This window comes from Ooceraea biroi, chromosome 6 (assembly GCF_003672135.1).
Source record: "Ooceraea biroi isolate clonal line C1 chromosome 6, Obir_v5.4, whole genome shotgun sequence".
NCBI classification, from domain to species: domain Eukaryota; kingdom Metazoa; phylum Arthropoda; class Insecta; order Hymenoptera; family Formicidae; genus Ooceraea; species Ooceraea biroi.
The window spans coordinates 2,487,725-2,503,149 of NC_039511.1; the positions used below are offsets into that span (position 1 = coordinate 2,487,725).

General features: G+C 41.0%; 1 protein-coding gene and 2 long non-coding RNA genes across 9 annotated transcripts; 1 reads left to right on the forward strand and 2 right to left on the reverse strand.

Annotated features, from left to right (window-relative positions):
* Positions 1-1,292: 1,292 nt before the first annotated feature.
* Positions 1,293-14,876, reverse strand: LOC105281819 (superoxide dismutase [Cu-Zn], chloroplastic). 5 transcript variants are annotated; one of them, XM_011343329.3, is made up of 5 exons: positions 14,402-14,876; positions 5,575-5,646; positions 5,014-5,229; positions 4,537-4,787; positions 1,293-2,346 (listed from the first exon to the last, which is right to left on the reverse strand). In XM_011343329.3, the coding sequence occupies exons 2-5, from the start codon at positions 5,626-5,628 to the stop codon at positions 2,244-2,246; spliced, it is 624 nt and encodes a 207-aa protein (XP_011341631.1). In that variant the 5' UTR covers positions 5,629-5,646; positions 14,402-14,876; the 3' UTR covers positions 1,293-2,243. The 5 variants fall into 5 exon arrangements, with proteins under 5 accessions (XP_011341631.1, XP_011341630.1, XP_026826689.1 ...); XM_011343328.3 differs by lacking the exon at positions 14,402-14,876 and adding an exon at positions 9,096-9,244; XM_026970888.1 differs by lacking the exon at positions 14,402-14,876 and adding an exon at positions 8,778-8,807.
* LOC105281818 lies at positions 3,902-4,530 on the reverse strand. Its single transcript, XR_894374.1, has 2 exons — positions 4,256-4,530; positions 3,902-4,143 (listed from the first exon to the last, which is right to left on the reverse strand). It is a non-coding gene; the product is annotated as an uncharacterized LOC105281818 (long non-coding RNA).
* On the forward strand, positions 10,176-13,873 carry LOC105281817. Of its 3 annotated transcripts, XR_894372.3 has the most exons (4): positions 10,176-10,412; positions 10,609-12,249; positions 12,465-12,792; positions 12,850-13,873. It is a non-coding gene; the product is annotated as an uncharacterized LOC105281817 (long non-coding RNA). The 3 variants fall into 3 exon arrangements; XR_894371.3 differs by having other exon boundaries at positions 10,609-12,792; XR_894373.3 differs by having other exon boundaries at positions 10,176-10,300; positions 10,609-12,792.
* Positions 14,877-15,425: the final 549 nt, after the last annotated feature.

Consider the following 15,425-nt stretch of genomic DNA (forward strand, 5'->3'; position numbering starts at 1 on the left):
GAGGTCGTAAAGCGAACGGGTCCGATGGGAGTGAAACCACCCTCCGCTTAAACCACCCTGCGAGTTCGGTGTCCTCTTCGACTCGGCGGACACCCTCTCGGCCATCGATCCGGAAGCCATCGGTTTGACAAGCCGCCTCCCGCCGAGAGATCCGCCGCGATTTAGAAGATTGATCGCGACCGGCTTTTTCGGCGCGATTCGACCGCGAGGGCGGTGGCTGATAGCGATCGAGCTCCCGTGTACTGTCAACCCTGTTGATTTTTCCGTATTTCCTATCTGAAGCGGTTAATTATTCCGTTTTTCCGCGATAAGCCCCCACGCGAGCGTAGGTGTATAAATTTGTTTCTCGACAGATCCGTTTAGATCAATGGAATTGGAGCAGCGTTAATATGGATGGGAGGAGAGCACTCTCAAAAACTTGATGATTCCCTCTATTCTTTACCGTCCTATCGATTATTCAAAGGCAATACATTAGGCGGAAACAGTGTAATATTGAATACAAATTTATTTTCACAACGTTTATCTACTCAACGGCAATTATAAACATTCGCACGTATTTTTCGTTCACTTAATAATCCGTTTTTATTCGAAGTAACGCGGTTCGGTTTTCCGCCGTGCGGTATCGAGAGAGGCAGAGGCCGGGTTTCGCCAATTTGCGAAATGACGGAATGTTATTCCAGCGGTTTCATTAACTTGAAATGCGTTACGTCTCGTCGCATTGCGGCGAAAGTCGCGGCTCAACGAAACCAACGCAACAAACTCCGCGCAATTTTATCGGAGATCGAACGAAGCGTGTGGGCATCTCGTTAATCGGCCCCGCGGCTCGATAATGTCATATTATTTACACGTCCGCCGTATATACTCAAAGTGGGTCACGAACGCGCCAACACAGTGGCGGCATTTTCGTTTCCGTGACTCGACATCAGATAGTCGAGTCGTCCACGCGCGTTTTTTTTGCCGAAAAGTTTAACGGCTTTTCTCCCTTTTTTTCCAGACAGCCTGGGATTCGCGCGAGTCTACGTTTTTCGTGCGACGTCTACGGACAACGTATATGGGTTAATGGGTGCATGATAAATATAGTTACCACGTCGCTCATTCCTCAGGTAGCTGCGCCTACACGTAATAATACATGCACGGCAATAGCACGCCACGATTTAACGTTCGCCGCCGCACGAATGAACCATCTTTCCCAGCCCTCCGTGTCTTCCACGTTCGCTCGATACTTTTTATGGCAAACGTCGAGCCCCTCGATTTCTTACTTCAAGTGGGTATCGATAACACGATGAACGAGATGACTCTTACATCGATCGGAACTTTATTTTAGCAAATGACTTTGTTATACAAACAACGTTTACAACAAGGAGACATCGTCTGAAGGAGATAGAAGATTATTTCAAATCTAATCGATGCATGTGTCTGTGGATAAATACACTTAAAAATGATTGCATCTAAATAATCGAAGTATAAGTAAATAAGAAGACGATAATATATAGCATCTAGTCTATCCTGCAGGAGAGTGCACGCTTGCAAATACAATAAATCGAAATGTGATAGTACATTAAGTATGCAACATTATACGTATACAATATGTATACCATTAACGGAACTGACTACCCTGTGACAAGTGCATATTGGATTGCAATTACACTGCACATCATTTAATAATCAAGTAATTAAGCAAATAATTACGCAAATTACGTAATACATAATAGATATTCATAATAATTCTTCGCTCAATATAAACTGACTAGCTCTATATTTACTGATAAAGACTGACGACAATGCAGCGTAATATCGAAGTGGTGGAATTTTTATTATTCGGATCGTAACAAGTAAGAAACTGATTTTTCGTTGTAAACTTGAGCAGGCAGTTTAACAGGTACGTGATCAATGCAATTACTGTGTCGGGCTTGCCATCGATTTATCGCAGTAGGTTTTATAGTAATCAGCCCGCGGCTTGTATAAATCATGTACACGCGAAGGCAACAATTGCCAGCGTCTCTCGATACAGCTTTCCTCAAATATTCTGCAAGGATTCTCTTGTAGTTTTTTCAATAATGACGAGGTATTCTGTAACTCCGGTTTCCCCCTTGAAATCGTATTATTGTTGGTCGCTGATATCGTTGACGAGTAATCGATGGTCGCCGAAGCTCTCCCCCATTCTTCTCCATCATGAGGCGCAAATGCAATGCATTTATCTTTGGACAAGATGAGAAGTTATTCCGAGGTTCCGCGCGCAATCGTTAGTACTTGAGGTGCTGATAAGCGGCGATGAGGAAGAATATCACGAGGGTTGATATACTCGGCGTGATGAACGAGCCGGAGCTCCAGCTGCCTGTAGGCGACCTGGAAGCAGCAACACATTCAAGTGATCGATAATTAAACCCTTAACGGGATTACGCGTCATTATGCGCTCGAGCGAGCGCACGATGTTGCTGTTTAGATTTCTGGAAATCGATGTCATCAAATTAGTGGTAAACTGACGTTTCGCACTGTTTTGTGCATCGCTTTCCATGGATCTAATTACGCGAGAGAGCGTTGAGGCACGTCAGGATCGGAAATTCATATTTATGTACAAATAAGAACCAGCTCTCTATGTCTATATTGCAAATTATAAATAAATTATATATTGTATTGCAAGAATATAGCGAGCGGATAAATATTGCAAGCATTCACGGAAGCATTATTATACGAACATGGTTTTGATGACACACACAAGGAAGAGACAAATACAAAAATAAAATAGGAGAATAATTAGAAAGGAAGTAAAAAATATTGTCAATCATGAATGGGAGTGGTGAAAATTTAAGCAGCGCGAATTGTTAAATTATTAAGATATAAGAAATTCTTAATTTCTTTTTTTTCTGATAATATATATTCTTATAGTAAAATGATTCTTATCACATCGGCAATATATTAATAATTTCTCGTGATTAATGTGATGCGATACAGTTCCGATATCGTCTTTTGGACAATCCATTATGGAAATAGCAATATACAGGTATTACTTTTTTGAATTTTATTTGTATTTCACAGGGAAAACTCGTAAATTAACAAAGTATTATCAAAGCCACTTTGTTAACGTAAAAATACAAGCCAGAAAGAGAAGGAAAAACAAATTAACCGGTTTCTCTTAACTACGTGAGAATATATATACGTGCGTATCGTTTAAATCAGAACGTGCGTGATCGTAAAATAATTTATGGGATGTTGTACTTACAACATGTGTATACATATAATTTTTCATATATTACGAACTACATAGGAGAAAGCGATAAACGGAGCACGGAGATGGGATATATCGGGAAAATACGGGAAGATAAAACAACATACACTTATTACAGAGTACATCATTAGTGTTTACATCTTTTAAAATTATTAAAATATTAAAAAGTAGAGACACGTTATCTCAGAGAAGGGAACAATTACATCAGACGTTTACATATCGTTCCTACTAATTCTACGTCTCTGTGTGATGTAGTTTATTATAAAAACTTCTTACAAATCACATGGACTATATACGACATCATATCCTATAAAGAAAGAGAGACAGAGAGAAAAGTCTTATAGAGAGCAACGTATCAACATTATCGGATCAACCCTAATCGGGACATATTTCTAATCAGATCTACTGGGTGGCGGGTATCGATCCTTTTCTCCCATCGATCGCTTCCCTTCGAAGTACCTCAGTTTTTTCTGAAATTTGCAAAACACAAATGAGCCGCGCTTCAAATATCCGACTATCCAGTCGCGCTTTCGAAAATGTTCGTGCAAAAAGAATGCGCGAAGAATCATGCAAGTAACATTAATTTCAATTACATCATAATAATAATACGACGGTAATATTAATATGAGCATAAAATTAGCATTATGTTTGTTATATAATAACGCACTCGCGTACCTCAAAACGCAGCGAGCTATATTGCAAGTAATTATATTAGGGAAGCATTTACTGCAGTAAACAAGGATATTTCATCACTGCCTGCGGCCTTTTATCCATTTGGTTATTCTTGCACAGCAAAGTTGAACATATGAATATTTAGCGACAGAAGTGAGCAGGAAACCGACGACATTGAGCGGTAAGCAAGCGAATTAAATATTAAAATGAGGCAGAATAAAATCACTTGTCACCTTGTTGGAAATCTGAAAATGGCGATTGTTATGTTACAGGCGACAGACGTTGCAGAAGAAGCTAGAGAGTACTATGTCGAACGAAGATGTATCTGTCTGTAATCTTCTATCATACTCTACTTACGTACAACAAGATCACCCTAATATTTCGTGGGAGAAGTAAACGTACAGAGAAAGAGGCAGCCGACAAATAAGCGACAAGCTAATCAAGATCGGGCAACTTGATTCTATCATCTCGCCGGAAATCGGAGAACCGCATTCGTTGCGTTATGCGCGACGGGGATTATGAAAAGAGGTGCACAACGAGCATACTGAAGACATGTAATCGCGATCATCGTGCGGCGGAAAGATGTCCGAGAGCAGGACAAGTTACAAGTGATATCCTTGGACCAACGAGCAACGTACTCGATGCCGATGATACCGCAGGCCAAGCGGTCCCCGGCATTTCCGGTCGAGGAGGATGCAGTGGTGTTGCCCTTGCCGAGGTCATCTTCGCCGGAATGGACGACTATGGTGCGCCCCAGAATGCTGTTCGATCCGGTGAGCGAGATGATGTTGTCGGTGATATTTACGATGGCCTCTCCGTCGGAGTTGGCCTGGATGTTGCCCAGATCGCCAACGTGTCTGACGGTGTCTTCCGGTGCGCCGTGAGTTACCTGACGGATTAATAACGCTCAAGCCTTGATAATAAAAAACTGTGGAATTTTGGGTGTAATTCTAAGATTGGAAAGCAGCAGATCTAAGGGAACACTTGTTGGATTTTTCATACAAGAGGGAGAAACGATGAGGAGAATCATATTTTACTCGAGAAAGGAACGTTTGTTACGCGACACATTTGTAACATAGTGATTGGAAGGAAAATTGATCGCTGTGAGAGCTCACGTTCTCAGGGTTGAAGTGCGCCCCCGTGGACAGGCAACCGTTGGACATATCTCCCTTCTCATGCACGTGGAAGCCGTGCAGGCCCTCCGTGAGTCCGCGGATCGTGCCGGTGATGGTGACGGGTCCATTCGCAACGGACTGGACGATTTTCAAGTTACCCGTGACGTTCTTCACAGTGGCGTCTTGCGCCGTCAGACGGACGACTGCCACCATCTCCTGATTGAATCGATTCGACACAATCAATAGGATTACAATAATGTAGCATAGAACGTAGCGTGTCTTCAACGAGCGATTTGTAAGAAGCAAGAAAACGTTATTCCAAGCAAAGTGAAATTTTTCTTGGGATTTATTTTTATGGGATAAGTTAATTGGATGTCATCTCGTTTTCCAATTTCGAATCACATGGAATACGACTGCCTGACATCTGCGATAAACGCTCGTCATCAGAATGATTCGTAGAGTATTCAGAGTATTCGTCGTTATGTCAAATTGGAGAGTTCGATTGATTACTGACCGAATACTGCGCGAATGGATTGATATGGACAATATTGTCATACGTACCTCAGCTGTAATGGCAGTTACAGCTGCCAATAGTACCACAACCATTCGACTCATCCTGTGTGTATGTGTGAGCTGCAAACAGAATGACAGGAAGCTGACGATGTAATATAGCAGTGCGTACATAATAATCTTTCTTTCCAAAATTCCATTTGCATAATCGCCGCTACTCGCATATCAATTATTACCGTCAAAATTACGGTAAAAGTTAAGCCACTATTATTTTTTAATCTCATTTATCGTAACAAAAATTATAATATACAACTATTCTATACAACTTTCTTCTTAAAAAAATATATTTTTATATATACTTTTTTCATAAAAAAATTTATGTGTGTAATTTTAAATAACAGGAATTGTGTATTCAGCTAGTCGACTGATTAATCAAATTGAATCTATTCTTTGAAAGATTTATCGCCTTGATCTAAACGATTAACAATTGAGCTAAACAATTTGTCTGATCGAATCTAACATGAAACGTTATGAACGTACACGCATGTAAAAACGAGTTCATGTTAGATTTGATCATCGCTTGCACCTGCTGCAGCCCGGTGGTGGCAATGGGACGAGCCCATTGACATTAACTTTCCGCTAAAGTCACGCTCTACTCCGCGACAGTCGCGCACGTAAAGGGCAAATCGATAAATTCGTACGACGTAGTTTTGAAGCGCGACCGCCGCGCGCGATTCCGAATAAACAGGTCGCATTATATAATTCGTACCAAAAGGCGTGCGAATAAAGGAGTACGCCGAGACGGGGTGAAGGTGAAGTAACTTTCACGTCGCTTCGCTTATTGAGCATTTATATACATTACTGGTAAATTATAACAGTGTTTATTTCCCCCTAATACGCGCGTAGGTGTATATGTATACATGTACGTATATAAATCGTTTCGTAGTCGAGTTAGCAAGTAGTCTTTTCGAGAACAATAATAAACGAGAAATTTTATTCACAAATAATTAATAATGTTAAATTTTATATGGAATACAATAACGATAATGTAAAATGTTACGTCGATGTAAAAAAAGTCAGATGTAGAATTATTAGATAATTTAAATCCGTAGTAATTTTCATGAAACTGTGAAATTGATAAAATTATATAATATATATATGAAATATATATAATTATTAGAAAATTCAATATTTCTACATGGTTCAGTTGCATGATTTTTTGTTCACAAAACGAAGTTTTCAGGAGTTGATAAGATAAACAAATGTATGTAAAGCAACAATAACGTAATATTTCCGTAAAGTTAAAGCAAAACTTAGTCTTCAGGTATTTCAGGGTTTTATTTATCAACGCATTATCGACACAGCGAACTTCAACGTGGCTTTCCTACTCACCATTATCCCCTTAGCATTTCAAAAGATAGTAATGATTCAGCCTTTTATCAATTCCATTACATTTTGCTTATTATATCTCATTTCTATAAAATATTTGCATATGTTTATTTCAGGAGCTTATCAGTGTCTGACTCATTTAAGTTTTACTTATTATGAAATTTCTGGCATTCCAACCGCTCTCAATTTGCGTACATTTTCTTCTTATCTCGCTTTTATAAAATACAAGTATACTTATTGAAGAGGTTCTTATCAATTCCAACGTAATTAGCATCAGTGCGAGTATTCCCGTCTTCATTATCGCGCTCACATTCATTAGAGATTCTTATCGATTCGATTACATTTCTCTCGCTTTTTATTACTTTGCTTCAGTCTTCTACAGGTATATATATTTATTTAAGGAATTCTCATTGACTTTTATATTATTAGCATTATTATAATGTGAGCTATAGTGTACTAAACAACTTTACATATACCATTTACAATCCTTTTAATACCAACTTTACTTTTTTTTATTTTTTCAGGCATTATGTTATCTCTTGCAAAGCTTATTTCAATTATCATTACGAGACATCGCTGATATAAAATCATAAAACGGCGCAAAATACAAAATCCACGTGCAAACACCTGTCGGATATTTCACAGTTCAGAGAAGCAAAGCTGGATGATCCGATCGATCGAGTCCACAAAAAATACGACTCGTGAGTCGATCCGGGAGTATGTGCCACGGAATTTTTCCGTGACGATTAACCAGATACCGCAAGAACGGTGGTGAATAGAAGCACCGGTAATACGAGCACCGCGAAATATCGATCCTCGCGAAAGGTGTTCATCCACAACACGTGTGCGACTCCATCGATCAGTGTTATTCATACGTTTTAACGTAAGCACAGTGCGAATTGATGCCGAGTTTCACGAATGCCACGGTTAGTACGTACATAACGATATATTTCCACGTAATGTGGCCACCGGCGATGTATGTTACGTGTCACGTAACATACATTCAATTGTGCTTATGGGCTGCTTCTACATTGTTAGATCAATTGGATTTTATGCAGAACGCGCCTTGTTACGGATTTCCGTAACTTTCCTGAAACCGAATGCTACGTGTCAGATAGACTTTCTTTACGATATGTAAATAATTTCAAAATAGAATTTTAGAATTTAGAAACTGGTATTTTACAATTTAGAAAAGGTATCACATGTAAAAAATCGCAAGTAATACATTTGTCAGTAATTTTGAACGCTCCAATTTATTCGAAATTCGCTTATAGATAGTTGAAAGAAATAATTTGGTTTTACGCATTAATGGAATTACAATTTTCTCTGTTGTCAATGAAGAAACTGCAACACGTGGAAGATGACGTAGAAATAACATTCTGTTCTCGCGTAATTAATCCTGCAAGGTTTACGTTAATTAAATGTGTTACCGGCGAGAGCCCATGAAAGTCCATTTTGAGCTTGTTATCTCGAACGTTAAACTGCGCAACTGGCCACGTAATTACACTGAATTTAACATTAGCGTATCTACACTGCGTGCATAGAATATCGACGTTATAGATTAATGTATCATGTTAGTGGGCGCGATCTACGAGCCGGCTTTACAACGTAGCTTTACATTGCCGACAACAACGCGTTAAATTTAGTAGCGCGGAGTTGCGAGGCGCGAGCACGGATAAAATCGTAATTTCCGGAAGGAAAGATCCTTCGCAAACCGGTATTGCAATTATTTACGCATCCTACTTTATCTATTACGTTACCAGGTGCACGTTACACGGTAAAAAATATCGATTCACTATCGGTACTACCGCAATAACTACAATTCAAGCATCACCCTTAGTCTACACCAACACAAGCTCAATTACGAGATCTAGATCGAATTTTTCCATTGAGTCCTGCAAAAAGAAAATGAAAATTACAAGCTGCTCGATGTACTCTGCATACGCGAAGCACTTGGAGAACAGCTTTGGAGAACGCAGCTTTGATTCAATCGCAAACCAGACTCGTAAATGTGCAAAACGAAGCGAGGAAAATCGTGATTCGCGGGCGAGGAAAATCCTGTTGCGCTCAAAGCGGATCGAAGTGCGAGAGTCGGAGCGTCTGTCGCGGGCGCGGCGCGGAATTTCCAGGCGTTGACGGCGACCGAGAGAGGAGCATGCACACGAAAAGTGAAAGGAACCTACCGGGCGGACGGGCACGATTTACCGGACACCGGGACTGAATGACTGAATGACTGACTGACTGACTGACTGGCTGACTGCGGATGCTGGGCCCATGTTCCGCTTATATCGCCGCGGTATCCCGTGCGTATCCCCCACTCGCGGCGCAGACAAATCAGCCACGAACAAGTATCTCGTAAACGATCATGCACCGACACCGGCGACCGGATGACCGTCGAAGATGACGGAAGATTCTGGATCTCCCGCCGTGCCCCGCGCCGTCACTTTTCGCACAACTCAGCTGCGAGAAAGAGAGAAAGAGAGAGCGAGCGGATACTTCGAGACTCTGCGAAGTACAATAAAAATAGCGATAATTTAGAAAAATGATTAATGACGTAATCGTCAGATGTATCACTCTTATTGGTATTTTCAGGAAAATTGAAAAGAACTCAGTAATATCTGTTTGCAGCGCAGCGTGGAAATTTTTCAAGTTAGAAAGTTCATACGTGACGTTAAAAGTAATTTCAGCAAAATCAGAATTTCATCCTTTCTCATTCCGTTAGTTGATCAGGTGGTGAAACAACTGTTACCGCGTTTGACGATTAGCATTTCAATTCTAGCTAAATTACGCTCGATGAATTAAACATGACAGAACGTATACGTGATAGTCATTCCTATTGTCGTGTACAATTTGAGGAAGGAAAGTTTCGCTCACAGAGAATCTGTGAGCAGATAGCTCATTTATAGACGAAGACACTTTGTACGAACTGTTACAAAGATAATATAAAATACAAAATAACAACTCTAACAAAAATGATCCATGTATTATTTTACATTTGAATTAAAAATCGATTGATTTGAGGCAACAGACACGCGTCACGAAAATTGATTATTGCGTAAACTTTCAGGAAATACCTGCAAAATGACCGCGTCACGAGACAGCTTCGTGTTTTAGTATAAGAAGAGAATAAGAAACCGGAGTGCTGCGTCCACGAACGGCGAGCGTGATTGCTTTAATTAATGAATCGCGCGAATTCGCGACGTAGATTCGCACGTATGTTTATTGACTTGGATGTTAGCAACTCACTTTTGATTGGTGCTGACTGTTGTAGGAAGCCAACAACGCACAGTATACCACATACGTTGCCAGTTAGATTAATAGGATAATAGTGAAGGATGTTAGATATTCACGAACAGTGCTCTCGGATCCGCTGAAGTAATCACCTGCAGTAAGTATGTCACCGACGAGCGTGCACGAGCTTGTCGTCGTGCACACGCAAAATTAGCGTCGTTAACGCTCGCGTAGAAACCGCCGAACTTTTGATTCACCGTATTTTGCGTGTAAGATCAATCTACCGATCTACTAAGACATTCCGTTCACGACAGGAAGACAAGATCGTTTGCATAAATATATAAACTACCTACAGTAGCGCCTTGTATAATTTTTCCGATCTCGATGACAGATCTTGATCATTTGATTATTCCTGTTACGGTAGAGATGGCTCTTGTGATTTATAAATATATTGAAAATTTTTAGGTACATCTCTTCTCCCGTAAAAGTCAGTCCGAAGCCTTCTGCGGACGGAAAAGAGTGCATGGCACCTTCTACATTTCGCAAAGTGGTGAAAGAAGCAAGACATTAGCAGTAGCCCGCTAATTGAAAAGTAATTGCTCCTCGAGCGACGAAGAAGATACATCTCTGAAGTTTCACGTGAAGAGTTTTGAAGAACGAAAGGAGGGAAAAAAGGAAGGACATTTTGTTACTTCAGTTTTTACTACTTCATGGGATTCCATCATTGATGGATGCTTGTTACAATGCACGACGGATGAATAATTAACAGTGCGAATGCATGATTCATGTACACATATCGCAATCGACTGACTAACGCTCCACTTTGTAATTCCATGGAACATTGGAGACGTATTTACTTATGATATTCCACGGTCGCGATCGCGGTTATCTTGGTAAACTTGAAGTAATTTTAAAGCCGACACGTAGTCGATAGATCGTAGACAACGCTCGTTATCTCGTAATTATCGTGCTGGGAATAAATGTACGACTCACTAAGTTATTAGCAGGAATAATTCGCCGTCGACGTCTCCTCTTCCTCGACGAAATCTATTATAACTGACACAACTCTCCGCGAAATATCACGTCGCCGTCGCGATTAATCGCGCGGTGTAATGGTGTCGCCGTTAATCGTTGATCGAACCGCCTCAGTACTTTTATCGGCGTTATTGTTTTTCAAGATTTTTCCGTGCTACGAATTATATTTCATGCTACATTTCATGCTACTCGATACAATATTTTACGTCAGGCGGGACTGTACAAGAGAGGCTCTGATCTCGTGATCGATTTTATGAACGTTAGATTTTCTGAACAAATTTTTAACGTACAGTATGTATGACGACAACTATGAACGACCAAAAGTTATGATAATAATTGTTATAAGATAATTGCAAAGTAAAGATGTAAAAAGCGTACAACGGAAATATCTTAAAAACTGTAACTGTAATTTTTTAATATTTCTCTCGCTCTTCGTCGAAAATACGTTGAAAAATCATAATAAATCGCAATAAAAATTACTTATCAATACCACGAACACAACAAATGCTGCACGATCAAGGATCGATCGATAGGTTGGATTGCGACTTCCTCAGTGAAGAGTGAACGGATTCTGCCGTTGCTGTCGAAAATCCGAATGATCGACGTGTATTTGCGAGTGAATCGAACGAGATTGATGGACGTTTATGGTACATCCCGGCGCAGTGTGGGGATAATTATACTTTGGATTGAAGTCTCCTTTGTGTGCTTGGATCCTCTTTATAAAGGAAACCGGATATTGCATTTGCAGAGCTCTGATTGGCAGCCCGACTACGCAGTAACGTTTCGCACAATTGGAACTTTGTAATTATTGTTTCCGGCTAAATACGTACAGATGGAAAATTTAATTAACTACGCTTCCGCGATGCAAAAGGAATAAAAAAAAAACAGCGGAAAGTGTCGCTCTCGATACGCTGATCCAATACCAAGACTGGACTCTCAAAGGGGAGTTGAACTGTCAAGAGAATACAAATATCGATAATACGTACCACACACGCCATGGGAATTTGAGATTGCGACTTCTACTGGAAACACGTTACGTTCGTTTAATACGAAGATCAGCGCCTAATTAATGTACATCAAAGAACATGTTTTGACTTTACATTTACAGGATATTTCATTTGCCTCATTTAATTACTCACTTATTTAATAACCGCTTTTATAGAACCGCTTGTTACCGTACAAGTCGGCGATGAATCTTTCCTTTTTTCCTCAGTACTCGATTTTACTAAATTTATTATTAATTTAATAGTACGTTAAGAGTACAATTAACGCATTAATCTTTACAGTGCAGCAGCTTTTATGGCACGACCGTCATGTCTAACGCCTTCTGACTCGCCATAAGCTACCCATGGCGATTTCCACACGCCTCGCGAAAAAGGCTCGAGAAATCTGCTCCGAGCTACTCTCTCGGCGCTATGGGGAACTTACCCTCGAGACATTATGATTGATGTAATGTAATGCCTGCGAAATTGATCGGAAATTGCGCGCGCGCATATTCACGCGCGCGTTCCTTCAACAATTACAACCAGTTTTATCGCGGAAATGGCGGGGCACGAGCGTAAGGATATTCGCGGGCCGCTCCGGCCGGCGTGATACGCCGTATGAAATAAAAAGGTATGCGATTTCTCGTAAAACGTCGACGTCGAATGTTAATGTGGCTGTCGCTCACAGGAACGCCGCTAGACAAGCTGCGGATCAAGAAATAAAAAGGGAACGGGAAGCTCGGCGGTGCTCGACACGGCGAAGATTATGGTGCGATTTTTGTTCCACGGGGTCGGCACGGCGAGAAAAATCCTTGGCCGGATCCCCGATACTGTGTTGAAAATACAGCGTTCCAGCACGCACTGGCAGTACATTAATTTCCAGAACTTTTTGAATGTTGAGAGAGCAGCGGCGCGTTTGAAATACTCTCCGGGGAAGAAATTGTAATGCAACAGTCGCATTCATGCAATAATACGCGGGTGATTCCTTGCTAAAAGATTTCAGGGATTTATTGAAATCATCGGAGCATTTAAAAATGCAAATGCGAGGCACGTAATAATATTCGCGTTTACATTGTTGCAGCAAAGGGATCGTTTGGAACGAGTAAAGCACTGCGAAGCGCTTCTCAAACGAACCGTTGAACGCGCGTAGAAAAATATTAAATCAGCTGAATACATAACGTTTTATTGAAGCGCACGAAGCCGCTTTTATCGTTGAAACGATCGTGTTGCAGCACAGTATAACGCGCGGTGCTACGATGCCGCTTAACAATGAGCGTTTCACACGATAAATAAATCACCAAGATATTCTCAGCGGCTATGCACACGCGCTTGGCACTATATTCCCTCTAACATGACTTACTTACCTGTTGTAAATCCAATATTCATGACAAATACGGATAATTAAGCGATATTCTGAGAAATGTTACGAGTTCGTAAAACGTGCATTCCAACGATACTATAAAAAAATTTGGCGCGGCTATTATAGAAACGATATAATAACGCAGATACACAATGTAAATCATTTTACTGAAATGGTAATTTAAATTACGCAGCGAGATTAATTGATTCATTATATAGAGCGGATATATTTGTCGATTACGATGATATCGTTTGTAAGGTAATATGCGCATGACGCACCAAACAACAAAAAAAAGACAACAAAAATGTAATACGTGTAATAGAAAGGAGAGGATATTTGTATTCAGTTTTAATTGCAGCTATGCTAATTTTACGCCTTCCTCCTCTCGTGCGTCCATTCTTGCCACATACCATAAACCACACCTTAAAGAGAAACCAAACAGTCGGCCGCGCTAGATGATAATTCATGCATCTGTTTCGACATTATGAATTCTGTTATAATTCACGTGAGAATTAAAAAAACGCGCGCGGTCGATGTTTTCAATTCAGTTGCAAGACCAAAGTCGAGTTTCCAGAAACACGTACGATAACACGAGCATGATAGCAGTAATTGCTACAATGATATGCTGATGCGCTATTAATATTAATCGCGTTCTCCGTGCGACTCATAAAGAAACAAACTCAACATTAAAAACACCGCATTCAGCATTTCAGAAGTAATCGGAAATGCATGATGAGTGCGGAAAATTAAAAAAACATTGCAGAGTCCTCTCGTTAGCTCCATCGCATTTCTCATAGAGAGGAAAACTCCAATCGTTGTCCAATCCAAACTACTCGGGTCTACAATCGCGATCAAGCGGGAAAGGATATTTTTTACTCACCTTGCGAGGACTCGATTAGATTTTCCACGTGATCGGGACTCGTCCACCGCGGACAGTTGCAAGCAGGACACTGCTTTTCCTGCTGATATTGACTCACTCTATCGTGACGCACGCTATCGACGTACACTCGCGTGGATCGCACGGTTCAAAGCGTCGAGCATCGACTGCGTCTTACGAGGAAACTTGCAGAATCCAGCCCGAAAGGGAGAAGTCGCGAGTCACGAGAGAGAAGAGTGACGAGAAAGAAAAGGACAGTCGCTCTCGTCCCGGTTTGCTCGCCGTTATCACCGATTACGCGACTTTACGACCCTTTCCGGCGTCGCGTCGCTCCGGCGTCTACCTGATCGGTCGTTCACCTCCGGGGATCCTTTCCGGAAGCTCCGCCGTAGGTGGAATCTTCTGCTCGGCGGAAACGGCGACGAACGCTGCGCAAGAGAGATATTCCGCGGGGGATTTTCAGTAGCGACCCGTGTCGACGTGTACTGCCTGGAAAAGCGACGGAGAATAAGTAGACGTGCTATTCCGTCTTTTTACGTGACTACGCGAGACGGTAAACGGAATGGGAACGCTCGTCTTTCCGTCTCACGATTATATATGTATTCAAGTATTCCTGGCCTGGTATTCTTATCTACGAGTTTCCTTACGCGGAAAACAGAAATGCGACCGCGAAACTTTTCACGGACGTCAGAAACCAAGTAAAAATGTCACGTTGCGACGCGCGATAGATGGATATATAGATATATTGTTACGCTGTTCGCCTCTAAAGCACTTCGCGAGAAAAGCTCGTTTTTCCTTTCAAGGAAAAAATCAAGAACATCGTGCAATTACAAAGAGATTTCGATTATTTTTCTTAAAAAAATTGCTGCATTCCGAAAACTGAACGAACAAGTTTCACGAGTTGTGATACACGCGAGAAATATAACTAATTATGGAACGTTTTTGTTTTTCAGTTTCAGCACTCGACTAGTAAACGGCTAATTACCGAGTTAGGCGGTACAGGAAGCAACGTGGAAAAACGTACACG